This window comes from Ranitomeya variabilis, chromosome 8 (assembly GCF_051348905.1).
Source record: "Ranitomeya variabilis isolate aRanVar5 chromosome 8, aRanVar5.hap1, whole genome shotgun sequence".
NCBI lineage: Eukaryota > Metazoa > Chordata > Amphibia > Anura > Dendrobatidae > Ranitomeya > Ranitomeya variabilis.
Window position 1 is genome coordinate 165018232 of NC_135239.1, and position 26587 is coordinate 165044818.

At 44.2% G+C, this 26587-nt stretch overlaps 1 protein-coding gene across 2 annotated transcripts in view; it reads right to left on the reverse strand.

Moving 5' to 3' along the window:
* LOC143788448 (uncharacterized) overlaps window positions 1-26587 on the reverse strand; it is an 87525-nt gene that overhangs the window by 19681 nt on the left and 41257 nt on the right. For both annotated transcript variants that reach the window (XM_077278134.1, XM_077278133.1), the window contains exons 14-16: window positions 25463-25662; window positions 14822-14922; window positions 8620-8801 (exon numbers count right to left, since the gene is read on the reverse strand). In XM_077278134.1, coding sequence (XP_077134249.1) covers window positions 8620-8801; window positions 14822-14922; window positions 25463-25662 — 483 coding nt within the window. The remainder of the gene's footprint in view (window positions 1-8619; window positions 8802-14821; window positions 14923-25462; window positions 25663-26587) is intronic.

The window sequence follows — 26587 nt, forward strand, 5'->3', positions numbered from 1 at the left end:
CTATTGAGGAACAGGTGTAAAACGCTGCGGAATCCGCACAAAGAATTGACATGCTGCGGAAAATACAACGCAGCGTTTCTGCACGGAATTTTCCGCACCATGGGCTCAGTGGATTTGGTTTTCCATAGGTGTACATGGTACTGTAAACCTGATGGAAAACTGCTACGAATTTGCAGCGGCCAATCCGCTGCGGATCCGCGGCCAATCCGCTGCGGATCCGTGGCCAATCCGCTGCGGATCCGCGGCCAATCCGCTGCGCACATGCCATAACCCTAACCCTACCCCTAACCCTACCCGTAACCCTAACCCTAGTTCTAACCCTAGTTGAAACCCTAACCCTAGTGGAAAAAGAAAAAAAAATATTTTCTTTATTTTATTATTGTCCCTACCTATGGGGGTGATAAAGGGGGGGTTTATTTATAATTTTTTTTATTTTGATCGCTGTGATAGAACCTACCACAGCGATCAAAATGTACTGGTAACGAATCTGCCGGCCGGCAGATTCGGCAGGCGCACTGAGCATGCGCCTGCCATTTTGGAAGATGGCGGCGCCCATGGAGAAGACGGACGGGCACCGGGAGCCTCGGTAAGTATAAGGGGGGGGGGGGGAGATCGGGGCACGGGGGGGCGTCGGAGCACGGGGGGGTGACATAGGAGCACGGGGGGGAGCGGACAGGAGGACGGGGGAGCGGAGCACAGGACGGAGGGGACTACGGGACAGATCGGTGGCTTGGGGGGGGGCGATCGGTGGGGTGGGGGGGGTCACCAGTATTTCCAGCCATGGCCGATGATATTGCAGCATCGGCCATGGCTGGATTGTAATATTTCACCAGTTTTTTAGGTGAAATATTACAAATCGCTCTGATTGGCAGTTTCACTTTCAACACTCCGTAGTCCGACCATGCGCTCGCGGCTGCCGCCATCTTCCGTTACCAGAGATGCTTTGCGAAATTACCCAGAAGAATTAGCGGTCTCGCGAGACGGCTAAGTCATCTGGGTAATTTTGCAATGCATCCTGGGAACAGAAGATGGTGGCAGCCGCGCGCATAGGGACAGCTTCGCTGGATCCCAGGGGGTGAGTATATAACTATTTTTTGCTTTATCTTTTTTTTAACACGGATATGTGCCCACACTGCTATATACTACGTGGGCAATATTATATAGTGCGTGTGCTGCGTTATATACAGCGTGACTGCTATTTACTACGTGGCCAGTGTTATATACTACGTGGCTGTGTTCTATACAGCGTGGGCTGCGTTATATACCGCGTGGGCTGCTATATACCGCGTGGGCGGTGTTATATACTACGTGGGCAGTGTTATATACTACATGGGCAGTGTTATATACCGCGTGGCTGCTATATACTACGTGGCCAGTGTTATATACTACATGGGCAGTATTATATACCGCATGGGCAGTGTTATATACCGCATGGACTGCGTTATATACCGCGTGGCTGCTATATACTACGTGGCCAGTGTTAGATACTATGTGGGCTGTGCTATATATTACGTGACCACTGTTATATACTGCATGGCCTGTGTTATATACTACGTTGCCTGTGTTATATACTGCGTGGCTGCTATATACTGCGTGGGCTGTTATATGCTACGTGGGCTGTGTTATTTACTGCGTGGCCACTGTTATATATTGCGTGGCCGTTAACGCATCGGGCATCCTACAATATGTATGTATGTATATAGCAGCCACATAGTATATATCACAGGCCACGTAGTATTTGTCTGCTATATACTACATGGCTCCTATATACTACGTAGCCTGTGCTATATACTATGTGGCTGCTATATACATACATACATATTCTAGAATACCCGATGCGTTAGAATCAGGCCACCATCTAGTATTATATAAGATGTCTATAAAAAAAAAAATCACATTTCTGAAATTCTGTGTTAGAAAACAGTCCTTCAATCCTTTTTTTTTTTTATCTTATCTTATTTGGTCAGATAATTGACATCAAAAAATTCGGACACTGGTACTTTGCGGGATATAGCAGATAGCAATGAAGTGGCAAATTTTAATTTAAGACTAACCAAGGCCACATAAGCCCTTTCACTTCTGCTGCCCAGTGCATTTCTGCCAAAATAAAAGAAAACGTCGAAGGAAAACGTATACAAGGATTGAGAAGAATAAACTTTCTCCATTGATTTAAAGAAGTTTTAAATTCTTCCTTTTCCAACAAAGTCTCTGTCCCCCTGTCACGAGTGTGTCACATCCATCTGGGAGATCTGGAGTAAGAAGATCTCTATGTGTTGTAAATCGCAGGTCTTCCATTTAGCCTTGTGTGTCTGTCCCATATTAAATAGATTTGGTTTCCTTTGGTGCTGAAGAGGTTAATGACCCTTTTTTTGCTGGTCAGAAACATACAGCTCCATTTCAGCTGCTTCTGATCTGATCATTACCTTTCCCTCTAAAACCTGGCCAAACCTTCTCTATCTTGCCAGTGAAAGCTTTGCTTCCTAGCTCTTTGGAGAAGCAGTGCTGAATTGGAGATCATTGTTGCTATTGGAGATTGTTGTGTGCTGTTTTTGGTTGTGTGCTTTCCTCATTGTCCTATTCCTTTTTGGTTGGTACATTCCTATCCTTCCCTATACACCTCTCTACCTTTGGTGAGTGTTTTGTACGTTTGCTGCTTTTTGTTATTCTTGCCTGTCTTATGAGTTGATACACTGGCATTTCTGTTCCAGGCCTCCTGGGGAAAAGGTCAGAGGACAACTTGCGGAATAACAGGAGAACAGTAAGGCTGGTGGCCCAAACCTCCTCACCTTTAGAAGTACCTTTGGCGGCAAGGATAGTTAGGGCCCCAGACCTAGGGATGGTTCAGGGCCTCTTTCCCCATCATGAACAGTCACAGTGTAACACCCATCCATTTGGAAGAGGAAATTGATTTTAGTTTTGATTAAAGTGCGTGTGAAGAACTGCAAATCCAGATATGATGCTTTTGCAAGTAACGGCCGCCTACAAATATCAAATACGGTAATTGCTGATTTATTAGCACGCTAGATTATTCCTCTACAATGGTAAATAATGCCCCTTTTGGTGTAAAAAAAAAAAGAAACATCGAAAGTTGTCTTTACGAATTGAGCCCCCCTCCAATCCTTCTGCCACATTTTTTGAAAAAAATAGGTATTCCCATAGACAGAAAAATGTCAGTCCGTAAGGCAGAGCATTCAGGTGTATGTACTTGAAAACGTCATGTTTGACATTTTACAATGTAAAAGCTATGAAAAATCATTAGCGCCATGGATTTATTATCATAGGGAAGCAAGGACTTCATTTTAAGTGTGGCTGCAAAGTGTGTTGCATAGTTAAAGAGCTGAAAGGTCTATGTGTCAGTACACAGGGAGGTGTTAAAACTTTATATATGGAACTTATGTTAAATAGAAGGGAGTCGTCTTTGCCTTAAAGGGAACCTATCATGTGAAAAAAATACTATTAACGTGCAGATATGGGGTTAATCTGCAGGTTAATAGCGTTCTGATGCCATGCGGACATTGCACTGAAACCCCCGCTGTCGTGAGGAAATGAACTTTATCCCTCCCGTCAGCCTCCGACTTTCAGTCATAGAGTTGTGGCTTCAGTCACCACTCAGTACATAGTGAGCGGAGGATGTAACCACGCCCCAGCACTGACTGACAGCCGGCTCAGCAGTGCATCAGTACATAGTGAGCTGCGGATGTAACCACGCCCCAGCACTGACTGACAGCCGGCTCAGCAGTGCATCAGTACATAGTGAGCCGCGGATGTAACCACGCCCCAGCACTGATTGACAGCCGGCTCAGCAGTGCATCAGTACATAGTGAGCCGCGGATGTAACCACGCCCCAGCACTGACTGACAGCCGGCTCAGCAGTGCATCAGTACATAGTGAGCCGCGGATGTAATCATGCCCCAGAACTGACTGGCAGCTGACCGCCCAGGTCATCATAGCAGAGCTGGCTGTCAGTCAGTGCCAGGAAGTGGTTACTAAAGCCCCGCCTCTACGACAAAGCCTGAGGCTGTCGGGAAGAATAAAGTTCATTTCCTCCACGCAGCAGGCAAACACACGGTTCCAGAACATTACTAATCTGCAGAATAACCCCATATCTAAAGGATAATCGCGTTTTTTAATGACAGGTTCCCTTTATACCCTCATTAATCCGTCCATGAAACACAGTCCATGTACATTCCTTGATGCATAGACCTGAGCTTGACGGTCACATATATTCCTATATGACTATGTCAATAATAGTTTTATAAGCTGGATGTAGACAAATCGGTTTCCCTCCAATGGAGGATATTCTGATGTATCCTACTTGTAAGAGATGATAAACTCTGATTAAAAAGTCAGATATAACTCCAGATCTATTTTGTGCTAGCTCATAGAAAATTCTAAGAGGTTTACCTGCGAGATAGTCCGGTTTACAACAGAACAGCAGGAACTAAGACAGTGTCATGGGGAATAAGCCATTACCGTCTGCTAAAATATTCCAAACAGAAGGACTGTGAGCTTGGGCGATGCATTAGCCAACAATACTCGGAGGCTTGTAAGGCTACAAAAGCCTAAATCAACATGTATATTCATGATTATAGACCTGTTGCCCAACCAAGGGCGCATAAAACAGCCGCTAAGTCACACACTTAAATTAGGTTAAATGAACCCTCCCAGGAATTATGTTTTCCGTAATTTGAATACGCTGATATGATTAATTTGGTGTCCGTGACAAATAAATGTACAGAGACTTCAGACGTTTTTGTCAGACATTTTTTCAATAAATATGGTAAAGTTGGACATAAGAACAAAGGTGTTAGTCTATCTGGACCATAAAATAGAGGCCTGCGGGATTCCACAGTTGTTTTCTGGATAACTTTTGAAATGACTGAAGAAATATTGTTGCAGGTTTGCCATCAACTTGACTCATAAGTTAGACAAGGCAATTGTTCTCCGAGTAGAAAGGAATCTGTCCAGCCCTTTTCAGATAACTGGAAAACTGTTAAAAATGTATCATATTTAATTCTGAAACATAAAATCATGTCAAACTGGTTACACATCGACGTGATACCAAGTGGGTGTGTGATAAGCAAAAGCTAAAGGGGAATTCACACTGAAACATTACACAGGTCTGCAAAAAAAAATTTTTCAAGAGCGGTTTTGGTTATTCCACGTAATCTTTATGTTTTTAAGTGCGCTGAATCCGAAAATGACCTCCATTTTGTCATAGGACATCACGTTTTCTGACAATTTAAGTAACTGTTAAATAAGACAATACCTCAAAATAAATGAAAATAGACTCATAAAATTAATTTATTACAGATGTTTTATGAAAATCATTTTTTAACTGCAATGAGCTCACTAACACACACTCAAATCGATTCTTCTTCCCTGTGAGGCTTCTCTTGGTACATTTACGCTCGTAAGTAGCATCTGGAATGTCTCTCTTGAAGCGTCCAACAGCAGTCTGCCATCATTGTAATGCTCCATATTCTCTGGCATCTTCTTTCCATCTCTTTAATGTCCTGGTGGAATCGTTCACCTTGCTCTTCACTCACTGCTCCCAAATTTTCAGGAAAGTTGTCAAGGTGGGAATGGAGGAAATGCACTTTCAAACTCATCAGGCAACCTAAAGCTTGAAATGCTTTCAGCATTCGTCCGACGATTTTTTTGTAGTCAGGGTCTTTGTTATTGCCTAAAAATTTCTCTACGACCTCTGATGTACTATCCCGTTGAGGTGGGGTGGGCCCGTATGACCACCGACCTGACAGTACGTCATATGCGATCCGCTGCGCTCATGGGGGGAGCGCGGCCGATCACAGCCGGGTGTCAGCTGCCTATCGCAGCTGACATCCGGCACTATGTGCCAGGAGCAGTCACGGACCGCCCCTGGCACATTAACCCCCGGCACACCGCGATCAAACATGATCGCAGTGTTCCAGCGGTATAGGGAAGCATCGCGCAGGGAGGGGGCTCCCTGCGGGCTTCCCTGAGACCCCCGGAGCAACGCGATGTGATCTCGTTGCTCCGAGGGTCTCCTACCTTCTTCTCCCTGCAGGTCCCGGATCCAAAATGGCCGCGGGGCTGCATCCGGGTCCTGCAGTGAGGTGGCTTACCAAGCGCGCAGCAAAGTGTCAGATCAGCGATCTTACACTATAACATGATGTCTCCCCCCCCCCCCCGGGGCAATGTTATAGTGCAAAAAAATCTATATGCAGATGTGTAAAAAAAAAAGTAAAACAATTTCTAAAAAAGAAATAAAAAAAAATATATATATATATATATATATATATATATATATATATATATATATATATATATATATATATATATATATAGTTCCCATAAATACATTTCTTTATCTAAATAAAAAAGAGAAATAAAAGTACACATATTTATTATCGCCGCGTCCGTAACGACCCGACCTATAAAACTGTCCCACTAGTTAACCCCTTCAGTGAACACCGTAAAAAAAAAAAAAAACGAGACAAAAAACGCTTTATCATCATACCGCCAAACGAAAAGTGGAATAGCACGCGATCAAAACGACGGATATAAATAACCATGGTACCGCTGAAAATGTCATCTTGTCCCGCAAAAAATGAGCCACCATACAGCATCATCAGCGAAAAAATAAAAAAGTTATAGTCCTCAGAATAAAGCGAAGCAAAAATATTTATTTTTTCCATAAAATAGTTTTCATCGTATAAAAGCGCCAAAACATAAAAAAATGATCTAAATGAGGTATCGCTGTAATCGTACTGACTCGAAGAATAAAACTGCTTTATCCATTTTACCAAACGCGGAACGGTATAAACGCCCCCCCCCAAAAGAAATTCATGCATAGCTGGTTTTTGGTCATTCTGCCTCACAAAAATAGGAATAAAAAGCGATCAAAAAATGTCACATGCCCGAAAATCCCGTTGGAATTAGGGTTAGGGTGTGTTTGGATTAGGGTTTCAGTTATAATTGGGGGGTTTCCACTGTTTAGGCACATCAGGGGCTCTCCAAACGCAACATAGCGGTCCCATCTCAATTTCTGTCAATGTTGCATTGAAAAGTCAAACGGCGCTCCTTCGCTTCAGAGCTCTGCCATGCGCCTAAACAGTGGTTTACCCCCACATATGGGGTATCGGCGTACTCAGGACAAATTGTACAACATCTTTTGGGGTCCATTTTCTCCTGTTACCCTTGGTAAAATAAAACAAATTGGAGCTGAAGTAAATTTTTGGTGAAAAAAAGTGAAGTGTTCATTTTTATTTAAACATTCCAAAAATTCCTGTGTAACACCTGAAGGGTTAATAAACTTCTTGAATGTGGTTTTGAGCACCTTGAAGGGTGCAGTTTTTAGAGTGGTGTCACACTTGGTTATTTTTTATCATATAGACCCCTCAAAATTACTTCAAATGAGATGTGGACCCTAAAAAAAAATAGTGTTGTAAAAATGAGAAATTGCTGGTCAACTTTTAACCCTTATAACTCCCTAACAAAAAAAAATGTTGGTTCCAAAATTGTGCTGATGTAAAGTAGACATGTGGGAAATGTTACTTATTAAGTATTTTGTGTGACATATCTCTGTGATTTAATTGTATAAAAATTCAAAGTTGGAAAATTGCAAAATTTTCAACATTTTCGCCAAATTTCCATTTATTTTCACAAATAAACGCATGTAATATCAAAGAAATTTTACCACTATAATGAAGTACAATATGTCACGAGAAAACAGTGTCAGAATCACCGGGATCCGTTGAAGCGTTCCAGAGTTAGAACCTCATAAAGGGACAGTGGTCACAATTGTAAAAATTGGCCCGGTCATTAACGTGCAAACAACCCTTGGGGATAAAGGGGTTAAATGCAAACCACCCATCTTTTTGAGGCTATTCACCACAAATGTAACAGAAACTGTCAGGCGAATTAATACACTTCCGCTGAGCCATAATGCTAATTTTGGGAAACACGGTTGAATATGACAAGCTAACACGAACGGAGATGAAAAAGTGTGAACAGGCGAGAACCAAGATAAAACAACTGAATCAAGCCCGGGCATGTCAGAGCCTGCTCGTTCAGCTTGCAACATGTTGATGCTGGTTTCATTAGCTCACTCTGAAAGTTATTTTCTTTGAAAGTTATATTTTTTTGCCATTGTATATCTTCAATGCATTGATGTGAATTAATAGTAATTTTGACTTTCAAAACCCTAAGATAAAAAAAAATACCAAAAATTGAGAAAAATATGCTTAATTTGAAGAGAATTTTGCATTTTGTGGCAAATCCTGACGTCCAGGATGTTTTTCAATATTTTTTTTTCGTTTTCAGCACACCAAAATACATGGAAATTAGATGAAAATAATCAAACAGCTTTTTGGTTGCAGACCTGTGAATTATCGAACAATTGTTCCTAGGAATGTTTTAACAACAATAATCTTGCCGTATAAAAAGGCGGCCTATCGCCCCGTGAACAAGCAAAACCTTCATTCATCAAAAGATCATGAGAAATTACAGGGAACTGGAGGGAAAGTCATGTTCTCCTATTAATCACAGCTGGGGTTCACGCAGCAGGACACCCTCTGGGGCTTTTCAACAAATATGGGATTGTGAAAAGTGGAAAAGGACTATTCCTACTAGTACCTGACTGTCTTTGCAGCATCCAAACACACAGCTCAACATGGCTGTGAGCAAAATTGCAGGCGTCTTCTTGATGACAACCATATCGGACTTCGTGACGGCACACATCCATCTGGAAGCGAGAATGATTTGGCCGAATTTTGCTGTATTTTACAGTGCTAGAGTTTAGCACATGGACAAGACACCTGTAAAGGGAAGGCAGAGTGGACGAAAACACATTATTATATATAGAACAGAATCCCCATTACATGAAAAAAAAAAAAAAAAGAATTTCACGTTTTGTAAAAATTATCTAAATTTTGGAAACAATTACAATTAACATTTCTTTAGATTCTTATGAACATTTGTGTTGCTACAGACGGCCAAGTGTTCATATGTACAGTATTCAATGGGGTGAGAAGAGAGCTGGAGGCTTAGCCCCATAGACATCAGATTGTCAGCCCATCACAAAAAAAATCATTTTCTTGCTTATGTGATTGCGGGACACGAAACTGGCTAACAGGTGTATGCAGATTCAGTAACCGTAAAGTGTCTCAGGATGTAAAGGTCTACACCACAGAACTGGGAAGATGGTGAGAAGACAAGAAATAGCCCATTATATTCAAGATTTAGCGGTGACAGAGCAAGACAGATCCCGACACAGAGAGACTTGGAGACAAAGGCCAAGAGAGAGTGAGACACAACTGTCTTAGACTGCATAACCAGTGGCGTAACTAGAGTCCAATGGGCACAAGTGCAAGATTTGGACCAGGCCCTCCTCTCCCTCATCCTGATAATAAAAATATATAGACCTAATAGATAGATAGATATATATAGATATATACCGTATATACTCGAGTATAAGCCGAGATTTTCAGCCCAAATTTTTGGGCTAAAAGTGCCCCTCTCGGCTTATACTCGAGTCACGGTCGGTGGCAGGGTCGGCGGGTGAGGGGGAGAGGGCGCTGAGGTATACTTACCTAGTCCCGGCGATCCTGACGCTCCCCCTGCCCGTCACACTGTCTCCGGGTGCCGCAGCTCTTCCCCTGTACAGCGGTCACGTGGGACCGCTCATTAGAGAAATGAATATTCATTTCTCTAATCAGCGGTGCCGGTGACCGCTGATAGAGGAAGAGGCTGCGGCACCCGGAGACCAGCTGTCCGGGGGAAGGAGCGGGACGCCGGGAGCAGGTAAGTATCGCATATTTACCTGTCCTCGTTCCACACGCCGGGCGCCGCTCTGTCTTCCCGGCGTCTCTCCGCTCTGACTGTTCAGGTCAGAGGGCGCGATGACGCATATAGTGTGCGCGACGCCCTCTGCCTGATCAGTCAGTGCGGAGAGATGCCGGGACACTGAGGAGCTGCAAGCAAGAAAGGTGAGTATGTGTTTTGTTTTTTTTATTGCAGCAGCAGCAGCGTTATATATGGCACAGATTTATGTGGAGCATCTATGGGGCCAAACTGAACGCTGCAGAGCACTATATATGGGGCAGCTTTATAATGAGCATCTATGGGGCCAAACTGAACGGTGCAGAGCATATAGGGAACAGATTTATAATGAGCATCTATGGGGCCAAACTGAACGCTGCAGAGCATATAGGGCACAGCTTTATAAGGAGCATCTATGGGGCCATAATGAACGGTGCAGATCATATATGGCACAGCTTTATAATGAGCATCTATGGGGCCAAACTGAACGGTGCAGAGCATATAGGGCACAGCTATATAAGGAGCATCTATGGAGCCAAACTGAACGGTGCAGAGCATATAGGGCACAGCTTTATGTGGAGCATCTATGGGGCCATAATGAACGGTGCAGAGCGTATATGGCACAGCCTTATGTGGAGCATCTATAGGGCCATAATGAACGGTGCAGAGCATATATGGCACAGCTTTATGTGGAGCATCTATAGGGCCATAATGAACGGTGCAGAGCATATATGGCACAGCTTTATGTGGAGCATCTATAGGGCCATAATGAACGGTGCAGAGCATTGTATATGTGGCACAGCTTTATATGGAGCATCTATGGGGCCATAATGAACGGTGCAGATCATATATGGCACAGCTTTATAATGAGCATCTATGGGGCCAAACTGAACGGTGCAGAGCATATAGGGCACAGCTTTATGTGGAGCATCTATGGGGCCATAATGAACGGTGCAGAGCATATAGGGCACAGCTTTATGTGGAGCATCTATAGGGCCATAATGAACGGTGCAGAGCATTGTATATGTGGCACAGCTTTATATGGAGCATCTATGGGGCCATAATGATCGGTGCAGAGCATTCTATATGGCACAGCTATATATGGATAATATATGGGGCAATAATCAATGGTATGGAGCATTATATATGGCACAGCTTTATATGGAGCATCTATGGGGCAATAATGAATGGTATGGAGCATCTATTTTTATTTTTGAAATTCACTGGTAGCTGCTGCATTTTCCACCCTAGGCTTATACTCGAGTCAATAAGTTTTCCCAGTTTTTTGTGGCAAAATTTGGGGGGTCGGCTGATACTCGGCTCGGCTTATACTCGAGTATATACGGTACATATATATATATATATATATATATATATATATATATATATATATATATATATATACACATATATATATATATATATATACATACATACATACACACACACACACACATATTATATATATACATACACACCCCTGGTACATATGTTCCTCATCCTGGTGTATATTTCCCAAATTCTTGTATATTATCCTGGACCCTATCCAGGTATATGTCCCCCATTCTGCCGCTGTTCTTTAATGTATAGAAAAAAAATAAACCATAATACTCACCGGGGGCGTACATAGAAGCCATGGGGCCCAATATAAAAGGTATAATGCAATCCCCATAGTCCTATATTTAGTGTAATGAATCCCCACATAGTACTCCATATAGTATAATGCACAGTCCATAGTCCTCCATAAAGTATAATGCACAGACCATAGTCCTCCATACAGTATAATACACAGCTCATATCCTTCATATAATATAATGCACAGCCTATAGTCCTCCATACAGAATACACAGCCCATATTCTTCATATAACACACAGACCACAGTCCTCAATATAATATAATATAATGCACAGCCCATAGTCATTCATGTAGTGGCATAGCTACCATGTAGTACTGATTTTAAAAAAAACAAAAAAAAAAAAAAACACACCTTCCATCCGCTTCCCTGCCGCACGACGTCCTCGTCTGAAGCTGGCAGCTGACTTCAGCATGCAAACAGGAGAGCATGACATCACTGCATGCGTCCCCGGTCACGTGCACGCTGGCGTTCAATGCTGGCCTCTGATTGGCCGGCAGAGTGTATTGGCGAGTACGCACATCCAGTTGAAGTTTCTGCTGGCGTTAGCAGGCGCCCACCCGCACAGGCCCTGTCGCGACCTCTGCGACCAGCTGTTATGTGCATAACCCAATATCCACCTGTTAACAGGATTAGGTTTCTACGGTTTTTGTTCACTGACAGATGGTGGTGGAATGAAAACTAGTATATTCGAGAGGTCCTGGGGTATGGTTAGAGGGGAGCACTGTGTGTTTTCATTTTATTACACTTGCCTAATCAGTCCAGGGCTCAGGTCCCATTACTGACATGCTCTTAGAACCCCTTCACATGTCAGTGTCTCCAGTACATGTGCTGACAGTTTTCACACGTCCCGGAGAAACACATGTAGACTCATTCAAATCTATGGGTCTGTGCACGTCAGTGCGTTTCCATGGTCCGTGTGTTCATGTGCAAAACCCATTGACATTTCCAATTTTTGCCTGTCCACAATACGGCCCACATCCGTGTGTCATCAGTGTGACTCGTACCAGCGTCTGGGAAAAAACAGTACAGTTAGCTGTTCCCAAGCGCTGAATGCAGCTCTCATCATTGTCACCTGGTCTCCCTGTGATTAACGAGACCAGCCGACGCTGACGAGACGTGTAGTCGGCACCGGCCATATGTGTATCACGCATATAACAAATAATTAAAGAACAGAGATTGAAAAGCACTTCCCAACCCTCTTCTATCCATTTAATAACCAAATAATAAAAAAAAAGTAATCCTCATATTTTCGTCGATAATCCATAATGCTCATGTCCCACGACGATCCCCAAGTCAGCTACATCCAGATAGTGTGGTGAGTGGTGACATCAGTGATGCGACAGCACACCACGCCAGCTGGAACACACTGAACCAAGCTTCTGAACCGCTGCCTGTGACCGGCAGTATCCTTAATCACGTCACCGCCAGACACAGGCAGCCGCGTTCTCACACTCAGCTTAGTGTGTTCCGGCTGGATTGGTGACCCGTCAAATCACCACACTATCTGGATGCAGCAGAGTTGGCGATCGTTGTAGGAGATGAGAATTATGGATTGTGTATGTGTCTTCATTAAATTTAACTATAGGGTTAGTAATGGGTGTGTCTGATAGCTACCTCTCCATTTACTAACCCCTGGGCTAAAACAGCTGACATTAACCCCACAACTATTCGCCTACTTGCCACCACAGCAGGGCAAGTGGGAAAAGCAAAGGTCCAGAATTGCACCATTTCTGGGGAGGCTGAGGGCTGATGTTCTTAGTCTGGGAGCTATCTTTTTAGCCTTTGCTGGTTAGTAAAGGTCATTTTTGGGGGTCCCCCTCCTATAATATGAGCTGTTATTAATACACTGGGAACCTTTATAGCCATTGGCCCCTTCCTAGAATATTAACACCAGCCCCCAGGTGTCGGTTACCTCAGCTGGTTAGAAAAATCAAGAGGGACATAATGGCGTTATCAAATTTCATTATTTATTTTATACGCGCGATATATAGACGGCCAGTGTTAGCAGAAAGACCAGGCGACAATGATGAGCATTCAGCCCTAACTGTACTGCTTTATAATAATAATAATAATCTTTATTTTTATATAGAGCTAACATATTCCGCAGCGCTTTACAGTTTGCACACATTGTCATCACTGTCCCCAATGGGGCTCACAATCTAGATTCCCTATCAGTATGTCTTTGGAATATGGGCGGAAACCAGAGAACCCGGAGGAAACCCACACAAACAAGGGGAGAATATACAAACTCCTTGCAGATGTTGTCCTTGGTGGGATTTGAACCCAGGACCCCAGCGCTGCAAGGCTGCACTACAACCACTGAGCCACCGTGCTGCCCATTATCCCATGCCAGTAGGTGTCACACTGTTGCAGTACATGCACGCCACACGTATGTTAAACATGGGGAGCACCGGTTACTGGTTTTTCCAGTACTGGAAATATCAGGACATGTCAGTAAGATTCCTGTGATTTTGCAGGCCAGACGGCACAAATAGACGCTTCTTCATTCCATCACTGATACGATACGATACACTTTATTGATCCCGGGGGAAATTACGGTATTACAGCAGCAATACAAACCGCAGTACATAAAATATTAGGACACAAATCTTCCACAAGTATACCAACATTACAGAAATAAATGTGGGTGGTTCAGGTATATAAGTCACTGTTAATTGACATTAGTACACCTGCAATCAGTCATTATTGTCTACCACCCATAAGAAATTCTTATACATCCCAATAGCAGTAGGTACAAACGATTTTGTGAATTTCTCCTTCTTGCACCTTAGTAGGATTAGCGGCTGCTGAATGTGCTCTTCTGCTTCAAGACCAGCTCGTATAGCGGGTGTGTATTATTGTTCATTATAGCCCTACACTTCTTCTGCATTCTATCCTCCAATACCTCCTCAAAAGAGTCCAGATGGAGGCCAACAGCCGCGCTTGCCTTCTCGATAAGTTTGTTGAGCTTATTAGCGTCAGATACTCGCACACTACTGCCCCAGCATATGATAGCAAAAAAAATGGCGCTTGCCACAACGGACTGGTAGAACATTACCAGCATTTTACTGCACACACTGAACGACCTGAGCTTCCGAAGAAAGTACAGTCTGCTCATTCCCTTCTTGTAAACCTTTTCTGTATGACACCTCCAATCGAGTTTACTGTCAAGATGAACCCCCAAATATTTGTAGCTCTCAACAATCTCAACCTCCTGGCCAGCAATAGTGATCGGTAAGTAATCCTCCTGTTTCCTTCTATAACTCACCACCAACTCCTTGGTTTTCTTTACATTTAGGTCTAGACAGTTTGACGGGCACCAATCACGCAGGGTATAAGCAGGGTATACCTCCTTTAAGCGGAGATGATGAGAAACTTACTTGTGGTCAGAGAAGCTGTGCCGATTACTGGGATTTGTGCAGACATCTGGGTTCTCTGGATTTCTTTTGCTGATTATCTGGGGTTTGCTGTCAAAACAAGCCTGTGAAAGCAAAGAACAATAAGACACTAAATAAGCAATCCCAACAAAAAAAGTTATCTGCTAAAATATGTATGCATTATACAGTACTTTATTAAAATATTTACTTATCACCATCTTTACCAGTTTCCAGCATAGCTCCGGTCCTCTTCTGGATCATGCGACTTCAAATCAAACTCAATGGATCGCACCAAGTCTATGCAGCCGCTTTCTGAGTCTCCATAGACTTACACTGATGGAAGTAGCACTGAGCCACACAACAGTCCTTGTGTGAGCCGGCAAAGAAGAGGTGCGCTCAGGTGACCCGGAAGAGGACTGAAGCGGTGCTGGAATCGGGGGAAGACAGCAATTGCTAAGTGTATGAAAACCACTACACTACATTAAAAGTCAGACTATTTTCAAAATTCTTTGTTCTATGGAATATATACTGACGGGATTTTTATTTTATCTAACCCAATGGTTAAGCAGTTAGGGGGTTTCAGTATATATACCACCAATTTTTGTTTGATTCTTCAAGGCAGCTCTGGCATATCTAATATATAAAGCTGAATGTGTGTACGTGTGTGTGTGTGTGTGTGTGTGTGTGTGTATGTCCGGGATTGGCATCTGAACCGTCGCAGCTACAGCCACAAAATTTTGCAGTGTCACACGTCTGGACCCCGAGAGCGTCATAGGCTATGTTGTGAGGTGAAATTTTAACCCCGCGCTTTCCAATTCACCAAACAATTTTGCCCCTATCTACATAATGGGGAAAAAGTGAAAGGAAAAGTGTTGGAGGCAAATTAACAGCTGCCAGATGTGAACAATGAGGACTTAAAGAATGAGAGCGATGGCGCCAAAGAGTATATACCGTACAGTTGCTAAGGTGGGGCCCCGACATGGGATACTCACCACACTCAGGGATATGAACACACACACAAAATGCGCCACACACTACCACGTGCTAGAACACATATACCACCCTCAGCGCACATTTCACCACCTCGCCACATAAAAGTCAAAACACAAAAGTTACCGCTCAAAAGTCGCCACGCGCAAAATTTGCCACATACAAAACTCGCCACACGTGCAAAACTAGGCTCACACAAAACCCGCCACACGTGCAAAACTCACCTCATGGACAACTCGCCACACGCAAAACTTGCACAAGCGGAAGAATTGCCACATGTAAAAAAGTTGCAACACATGCAAAAGTTACCTCATACAAAACTTGCAAATACTCAAAACGCGCCACACATAAAACTCGCCACGCGCAAAACTCGCTATGTGCAAAAGTGCTGCACACAACTTGCTACACTAACCTGTCACATGCAACTCGACACACAAAAAGTTGCTACACGCATGTCGCCACACAAAACTCATCTCACAAAAGTCGCTACAAGCATGTCGCCACACGCAACTCAACACACACAACCTGACACATGAAACTCGCCCTAAAACACCCACAAGTCTGGTATTATCCTTCAAAAATAAAAATCTGATTAATAAGCAGACAAACTACAAGAGCAACAAATGTACCATATAGGAAATACGGCAGCTGTCAGTCACATGACCAGTCTATTATGTGTATGTGTGAGCTAATATCTACTGCCAGGGGGGAGGGCTTCCTGTTGGCTGGGGATTTATCAGGCTGCCAATTTAGCTTACAAATACTGAGGTAAAAATACTGACCAAATAACATGTGAACGAGGGCTAATACAGGAGGAGATGACATACTGGTACATACTATATACAGGGGAGATGACACACAGGTATATACTATATACAGGAGCAGATGACACAGGTATATACTATATACAGGAGGAGATGACTTAGAGGTATATACTATATACAGGAGGAGATAACATACAGGTATATACTATATATAGGAGGAGATGACACACGTATATACTATATACAGGAGGAGATGACACACGTATATACTATATACAGGAGGAGATGACACACGTATATACTATATACAGGAGGAGATGACACACAGGTATATACTATATACATGAGGAGATGACATACAGGTATATACTATATAAAAGAGGAGATTACACATACGTATATAGAGGAGGAGATGACATACAGCAGGTATATACTATATACAGGGGAGATGACATACAGGTATATACTATATACAGGAGATGACATACAGGTATATACTATATAGGAGGAGATGACATACAGGTATATACAATATACAGGCGGAGATGACATACAGCAGGTATATACTATTTACAGGGAAGATGACAGGTATATACTATATACAGGGGAGATGACATACAGGTATATACTCTATACAGGAGATGACATACAGGCGTATACTATATATAAGGGAGATGACAAACATGTATATACTAAGGGGAAAATGAGAGGTGAGGTGAAAATGAGAGGTGTGAGGTGAAAATGAAAAGGTGTGAGTGCAAAATGAGAGGAGTGAGGGAAAATAGTGGAGTGATCAGAACATGACAGATGAGAGGTTGAAATTACAAGTGTTAGGGGGGAATGAGAGGAGTGAGGGGGTAAATAAGAGTGAAGGGGAAAATGAGAGGTGTGAGGAAGAAAATGAGAGATGTGAGGGGGAAAATGAGAGGCGTGATGGGAAAATAAGAGAAGTGAGGTGCTATAACCACAGATATTTACTATGCCCAGGTAACGCCGGGCTCTTCAGCTAGTGTGTGTGTGTATATATATATATATATATATATATATATATATATATATATATATATATATATATATATATATATATATATACACATACATACACACACACACACACACACACACACACACACTGTATATACACACATATATTTATTTTTTTTAAAGCGAGGGAGAGTTCTAACGCAGATTTCTATTGTGAGACTGTTTTTACTGTTTCTTGACATACAATGTCTGGCCACACATTTTCAGGTTGTAAATAGGAACTCAGTTAGGATAATACATCTACAGTCTTTTGCTTTGTTCGGGGTCAACAAATAGACAAATCTTGGGGTCATCTCCGATTGGCCTTCCCATGCGGTCATGTAGGAACTGAACAACCTGGGCCGAGTATCCCCTAATCTCTGGCCAATCTCATAGAAGGCCCTGTGCCATTTCAGCCCCAAGTCCAGGAATTCTGGACTTGCAAATCATCTGATCATGAATTGCGTCCAGGCTCCATGTCATCAAAGGCATACAAGGCCAGATTATGGTGAATCCAGTAGCACCTGGGAAAAAGAGTAAGTGCCGCAGCGCACAGGGTGGTCCTAGGAGCAAAGTCTGGAAGGCATGTTGTAATTGTAGGTAGCAGAAATGGTAATTGTTTGGAAGGTTTAACTCTTCTTTTAGCGTCTGGAAGGGTTTAAGGGCCTCAGACAAAAAAGATCTGACGGAGGTAGATCAATCTCGCTATTTCCTACATAGGACCTGTAGAAGGGAAGTGCTCCAAAATGTATATCTTTACGTAGAGATGTGTTTAGTGATATATAATTCCCCCACATGTGCTCAGTAGCCCCCTCCTCAAGCTGGTATATCAGGTTTCATTTAGGACTTAGGCCAGTGGACAATAGATTTGTGACCTCATCCCCACACACCTGGGGCTGGACACACCTCTTCTAGCTGGACATAAAAGGCACAAGACACATGTGCTCTGGCTCTTTTGCTGTGCCTGCATGCTGGAATGATGATGGACCCACATGGCTTAAGTATACTCTGTATCCCCTTTTCTTAATAGGCCCAGTACTATTCATTAGGGTTAGCTAGCCATAGGTGGGAGGGCTGATATTGTATGTGTGATTTGGGTAATCGGGAAGTTAATTGATTGGTGTGATATTACTGGTTATTGTGGGTTATTACTGTGTGATACTGTTGGGATATCACTGTATACTGTAGTGATATTACTATATCAGAGTTGTGATATCCGTATATTTATATATTTATAGTCGCCAGCTTGGGTATAAATATATATATATATGTATGTTATAGACTGCAGACGTGTGTGTGTGTGTGTGTGTGTGTGTGTGTGTGTGTGTGTGTGTGTGTGTGTGTGTGTGTGTGTGTGTGTGTGTAATAAATACCCTTTATTGCTACACTGTTTTGTCTCAGTTAGTGCATAGCATAAGGAAAAGATAACGTTGAGTTGTATTTAGTGGATATTAATTGTCAAGTTTTGGTGTTAATAGTTGATATCAGACCTCATTAGATGTGTAAGGAGGTTTCCTCTTTTGATACTATAAGTTTCAGTATTATTAGAAGGAAAACCCATCCCTTCACAGGACCCCAAATCCAGGCTTCACAGTTCAGAAAGGGTTTTATCATGCCAAAGTGTGGAGGGGGAAGCGGAAACATCCTCCGTACTACAGACCAGACCATAAGGGCCTGCCTGAGAATCGAGTATTGAGAGGAGACTCGTGAGGTCCATGTAGAGGAGCAAAGTAGCACATGTACTGGATGTGAGATCTCTGGGTTGTAGGGACAGACTATTTCTACAAGGGCTCTCAACAAATCCCCCACCCCTGCCAATGACAAAGATGAGAACCTGTGCTGCCCAGTAGTATGGTTTAGGATCTGGCAGTGCAGCATCGCCTCACGTCCAGGGGTACCGCAGTATCCGACGCCGGATCCTGGCCCAATGGCCCTTCCAGATAAAAGAGGCGAATAAGGCGTTAAGTCTATGAAACGTATTCGTGTTTACATATACTGGCGTTTGTAGAAGGATATATAGCATCCTTGGCTCAACAATTACGCTGGTGCGAGCCATAACCAGTAAGGGCAGATTCTCCAATCACTGTATCTTAGTCTGAATAAATAATAGGGAAGGAAGGTTATTCAAGTTGTGAAACTCTCCTAGGGTCTCGACAGCTATTCCCAGGGAGCACTTCTTTCATAAAACACATCTAAACTCAATGGCCTCAATTCATTAAGGGGCTTGCAGGAACAAGATGGGCAGAATTCATTAAGAGGTGTACGCTCCTTAACGAATTTGGGGCATCTTCTCAGTGATGCGAGTCTCCATACACCTTGCCAGAAATGCTACTCCAGTCAGGGATTGGGGGAATATTTCTGGGGTAAGAAACGTCACTATCAGGGTTGATAGCATAGCTTCGGATAAGAGCTCACCTGAATAGCTGCATCGGGAACCCGGATACCTGGAGCGTTCCCGATGATCAGCTGTTCCGAGCCGCAGCTGCATGTGTCGCAGCTGTGTGAGTCGCAACTCATGCATGGAGAGCCTGAGTGTTGGGATCTCCATGCATGAGTTGTGACTGTCACACAGCTGCGGCTCGGAACAGCTGATCATGGGGAGCGCTCCAGGTATCAGGGTTACCGATGCAGCTATTCGTTAAGTACTATAGCTATTCAGGTAAGCTCTTATCCGAAGCTATTCGATCAACCCTAGTCACTACTTTCCATGAAATTGACAGGTTGGCGACCGTAACCACATCACGGCCCATACCCTATCCAGCTCCATCCATTTTGTTGGAGCTGCGTGAAATTATTCTGCGACTAAGTGTTTTACACCATTGCTAATTTTACTTAGCTGTTGGAATGGCAGATGTGGGGGCTTCCAATTGCCACAGCAACCATCAGCACACACAGTCATATCACAGGGGTGCCAATAAGGTACAGAGGGAGCCCTCTTCCTCTGTCCACAATCTACCGTATATACTCGAGTATAAGCCAAGTTTTTCTGCACATTTTTTGTGCTGAAAACGCCTCCCTCGGTTTATACTCGAGTGAGGGTCCCAGAGGATGGAGGGGTAGCGGCAGCTGCGCAGCAGCGGATCACAGGAAGCAGGAGCCGGCGGCTGCAGCTAACTCCTGTGTCCGATAATAAAGAGAAATGAATATTCACTGCACTGGCAATGAATATTCATTTCTCTGTAATAGCACACACAGTGTCAGCCGCAGCTGCCGACTTCCAACAGCTGCTGGGCGGTCACGTGTGCCCGCTACTTAAGAGAAATGAATATTCACCTCTCTCCACTTCCACAAGCGTGGAGAGAGGTGAAAATTAATTCCCTTAAGTAGCGAGGACATGTGACCACACGGCGGCTTCGGCTGACACTGCACGCGCTACTTAATAGCAATAAATACTCACTGCCCTCCACGCACATAGTCCCGGCGTAGAGAGCACCGAGTATTCCGGCAGCTATGCTCTGCTTGTAAGCAGCGCATGACGTCCCTGCCATGCGGTGCTTACAAGCATAAAGCAGCTGCTGGCACCGGAACAAGACGCTGTGAGGGAACGCAGGAAGGGTAAGCAGGATTTTTTTTGTTATTATATGCTTTTTTTGATGGGAGCCATGCACACAAGGATAGGGATAAGGGTGCCATGCATACCAGGATAGGAATGAGGGGACTAGACATACCAGGATAGGGATGAGGGGACTAGACATACCAGGATGGGGATGAGGAGGCCATGCATACCAGGATAGTTATGAGGGGACTAGACATACCAGGATGGGGATGAGGGTGCCATGCATACCAGAATGGGGATGAGGAGGCCATGCGAGTGTGACGCCCCAGGGTCCTGGTTGTCATAGTGGCATTGCTTTCCTCACAGGGAGAGTGATGTCACGCTTGTAAGCGATGGAGGATTCCTTTTTAACAGGTAATCAGCACATACAACACCGTTCTGACTCCAGGCCAGAAGGGGGAGCTCTACACTCGACTTCAGGGGAGCTGCTCTCTCTGGTTGGGAGGAGGAGTTAGTTGCTAGGCAGTTGGGAAGAATTAAACAGTTGGTGCCAGACAGCAGATTGGAGCAGTCTGACAGAAGGACGGGTGAGGGGCCGTAAAGCCTGAGGTGCTGTAGCTCCTAGATAGCGATTTACAGAAGGAAGAACAGCCTTTAGCTAATGTGCCAGAGAGCGAAGCACAGGAGAGTGACAACAAGGGAGAATAGCGGCGACTGGGCTACCTCCCTGATAGAGTGCAGATACCGGTAACCGGAAGACCCAGGTTGTGTCATACTCTAGGAGTCTCAGCAGAAACCGGTAGGACAGCTAGACTACACGTAACCTGACCGCCCTAATACCCAGGAGACACAGTGACATATAGAGCCTGGGTCATGATAGAGACCCTGTAAAAAAGGCTCGAGTCACCTGTCATACGGGTTTGTGACCCACTTCACTAAAGGACAGAGATAACTGAGCGGACCTTGCTAAGCAGCAATAGGCAGTAAGGGACTACAATACCACTGCGCTAAAAGGAAGGCTTTTAACTCCACCTGGTTAAAGGGGACTCTGAACTCGCTTCCAAGCCGGCCGGACCCTGCCTGTACCTGTGCACCTGTGATCTGGTGCCCTGTACTGTGGCTGCCTGCTACCCATCAGTAAACCAGTTAAAAAGACTGCACAACTGCATCCTTCGTTCTTTACTGCACCACTCACCATCTTCCATCTATTCACCGGGAGCCCTGGGGACCTACTTCACCTGTGGGAAGTTATACCATCTGGCTGCCATAACATCACCCCAGAGGACCACTTTAAGTAGCGTTGGTCATCCATGACAGAATACCACAGGTGGCGTCACCCCATTAAAGACCTTCCCTTTAACATGGGCGCCCAGGGCCACGGACCGGGTTGCCGCCGCCGTGACACATCCCTTTAAGTACCGGACCCTGTACCGAGTACCCCACTGCCCTGACAGGCGACTCACATACCGGAATAGGGATGAGGAGGCCATGCATACAAGGATAGTGATGAGAGGAGTAGACATACCAGGATGGGGATGAGGAGGCCATGCATACCAGGATGGGGATGAGGAGGTCATGCATACAAGGATAGTGATGAGAGGACTAGACATACCAGGATGGGGATGAGGAGGCCATGCATACCAGGATGGGGATGAGGAGGCCACGCATACCAGGATGGGGATGAGGAGGCCATGCATACCAGGATGGGGATTAGGGGGCCATGCATACCAGGATGGGGATTAGGGGGCCATGCATACCAGAATGGGGGGCCGTGCATACCAGGATGGGGATGAGGAGGCCATGCATTCCAGGATGGGGATGAGGAGGCCACGCATACCAGGATGGGGATGAGGAGGCCATGCATTCCAGGATGGGGATGAGGAGGCCATGCATTCCAGGATGGAGATGAGGAACCGTGCATACTAGGATGGGGATGAAGGGACAATGCATACCAGGCTTATATTTGAGTCAATAAGTTTTCCCAGTTTTTCATGGCAAAATTAGGTGCCTCGGCTTAAACTCGAGTATATATGGTAATTGCTTCAAATGCAATTCAACGTGGCATCTAGACCAGGGGTCTCAAACACGTGGCCCCCGAGCCGCATGCGGCCCCTGAGGCAAGCATCTGCAGCCCGCAGTGCACGCTAGAAGAGAGGAGGCAGCACATAGCTCTGGGAGTTTCTGGGAGCCGCTGCTGGAGAGCCGCCCACAATGCATGACGCATCGCCATAGATTCGCAGAGTGACTTCCGACCGTCCAGTGGCCGGAGAATGAGCCGCGCGTCACCAAGCAGGAAGTGTGCAGCACCTGTGACGGCGAAAGTGAATGAGCCTTCCTGGAGGCTGGAGCATTGCGGGGTGATGCAGAGCCTGGCTGAGAGGACAAGATATGGGCTGTTATATATTACATGGGCTGTGTTATATACTACGCGGGCTGTGTTATATACTACGCGGGCTGTGTTATATACTACGCGGGCTGTGTTATATACTTCGCGGGCTGTGTTATATACTACGCGGGCTGTGTTATATACTACGCGGGCTGTGTTATATACTACGCGGGCTGTGTTATATACTACGCGGGCTGTGTTATATACTACGCGGGCTGTGTTATATACTACGAGGGCTGTGTTATATACTACGAGGGCTGTGTTATATACTACGTGGGCTGTGTTATATACTACGTGGGCTGTTATATACTACGTGGCTGTTATATACTACGTGGCTGTGCAATATACTACGTGGGCTGTGCAATATACTACGTGGGCTGTGTTACATACTACGTGGGCTGTGTTACATACTACGTGGGCTGTGTTACATACTACGTGGGCTGTGCAATATACTACGTGGGCTGTGTTACATACTACGTGGGCTGTGCAATATACTACGTGGGCTGTGTTACATACTACGTGGGCTGTGTTACATACTACGTGGGCTGTGTTACATACTACGTGGCTGTGCAATATACTACGTGGGCTGTGTTACATACTACGTGGGTTGTGTTACATACTACGTGAGCTGTTATATACGTGGCTGTGCAATATACTACGTGGGCTGATATATACACTACGTGGGCTGATATATACACTACGTGGGCTGATATATACACTACGTGGGCTGATATATACACTACGTGGGCTGATATATACACTACGTGGGCTGATATATACACTACGTGGGCTGATATATACACTACGTGGGCTGATATATACACTACGTGGGCTGATATATACACTACGTGGGCTGATATATACACTACGTGGGCTGATATATACACTACGTGGGCTGATATATACACTACGTGGGCTGATATATACACTACGTGGGCTGATATATACACTACGTGGGCTGATATATACACTACGTGGGCTGATATATACACTACGTGGGCTGATATATACACTACGTGGGCTGATATATACACTACGTGGGCTGATATATACACTACGTGGGCTGATATATACACTACGTGGGCTGATATATACACTACGTGGGCTGATATATACACTACGTGGGCTGATATATACACTACGTGGGCTGATATATACACTACGTGGGCTGATATATACACTACGTGGGCTGATATATACACTACGTGGGCTGATATATACACTACGTGGGCTGATATATACACTACGTGGGCTGATATATACACTACGTGGGCTGATATATACACTACGTGGGCTGATATATACACTACGTGGGCTGATATATACACTACGTGGGCTGATATATACACTACGTGGGCTGATATATACACTACGTGGGCTGATATATACACTACGTGGGCTGATATATACACTACGTGGGCTGATATATACACTACGTGGGCTGATATATACACTACGTGGGCTGATATATACACTACGTGGGCTGATATATACACTACGTGGGCTGATATATACACTACGTGGGCTGATATATACACTACGTGGGCTGATATATACACTACGTGGGCTGATATATACACTACGTGGGCTGATATATACACTACGTGGACTGATATATACACTACGTGGGCTGTTATATACTACGTGGGCAGTTATATACTACGTGGGCTGTGCAATATAATATGTGGGCTGTGCTATATACTAGTTTGAAAGGAATGCGGCCCGCCAGCTTAAATTTTTTTTTATGTGCAGCCCATTTACTCTGCCGAGTTTGAGACCCCTTATCTAGACGGTTAAACGGTTGGGCTCATGTGCCGTCACTGGCCGCGGCTCTTCCATCGGTTTTATGTAATAGCCGACACTCCCTGACAAGGGGTTAAACAGGCAGCCATTTTCTATGACCCTTTTCTTTTAAAGAGCTAAAAAAATTATGAGAGAGCAGCGACCACGTACACAAACTTTTAAACATAGGTTCAGTATTCTACCTGACATAAAAAGGTGAAGATACCCTTCTGCTCATGCAAAAAGCGAGAAACACTTCCTGGTTTCACCAATCCGGGCAGCTGGAAAAGCTGATCTCGATGTAGTGCTCCCTTTCGCTCCTCATTCCACACGTCAATCTCTTCTTGATAATATGCAAAAGTGCAGTTATCGCCATATTTACAGTCCTGGCGGCTCTGGATGTCTGCAGCAGAGAAAGTCAACTACTGTTAATGTGTTTGACATTTTTATCTGACTTATAATAGAAAATGTACACTTCTGTCTAATAATTCTGTACAATAATTGACCTCCAGTCAGAAGAAAGTTAATTCAAGGAAATATTTAATTCACACAATTTTCCAATATATTTTCCTTTTCAATTACTCACGATTTTCAAGATCAATGCTTGCTGACATGCAATAGTAAAAGTCATTAAAGGGAACCTGTCAGCAGGATTGTGCACAGTAACCTACAGACAGTGTCAGGTCGGCGCAGTTATACTGATTACAATGATACCTGCTGATGTTTTGCAGTGTCACTTCATTAAAGAGATATCCACATTTATTTATTCTGGAGCTCCATATGTGAAATCTCTGCTTCGCAGCCCAACTGGGCGCTCCTATAAAGTTTTCTCTGGGGCGTGCATCTTCACATCCTCCCTCCAATAACAGTTCGGCAGGTAATCTAGCCGTCTCAGACGAGCAGCAATTGCCAGCATCTGGGAGGGAGGGGTGAAGACACGCACCCACAGAAAAGACTGTGTAAAAGTGTCAAGTTGGACTGCAAAGCAGAGACGTCACATACTGTGCCCCTAACAAACAAGTATGAATATCTCTGTAATACAGCAATGCAGCTGAAAACAGAAAAAAAGCAACAGAATCAGGGGAACGCAGGGATTTCTACAACTTATTTAATTTTTTTGAGCAAGTGACAGGTCCTATAACTACCAAAGTATACAAATCTGCCTGCATCATACATGGATACACGGCTGTATGGCTCGATACAAGACACCTGGGCAGAGTTGTATCTTCTGGAATTGAAGATTTTGGAAACCTTAAAACCGTAAGAAATTCATATATAAAGTATATTCGTTTTTCTTATTTGTTTTTTCAATTACTTTTTGAATATTT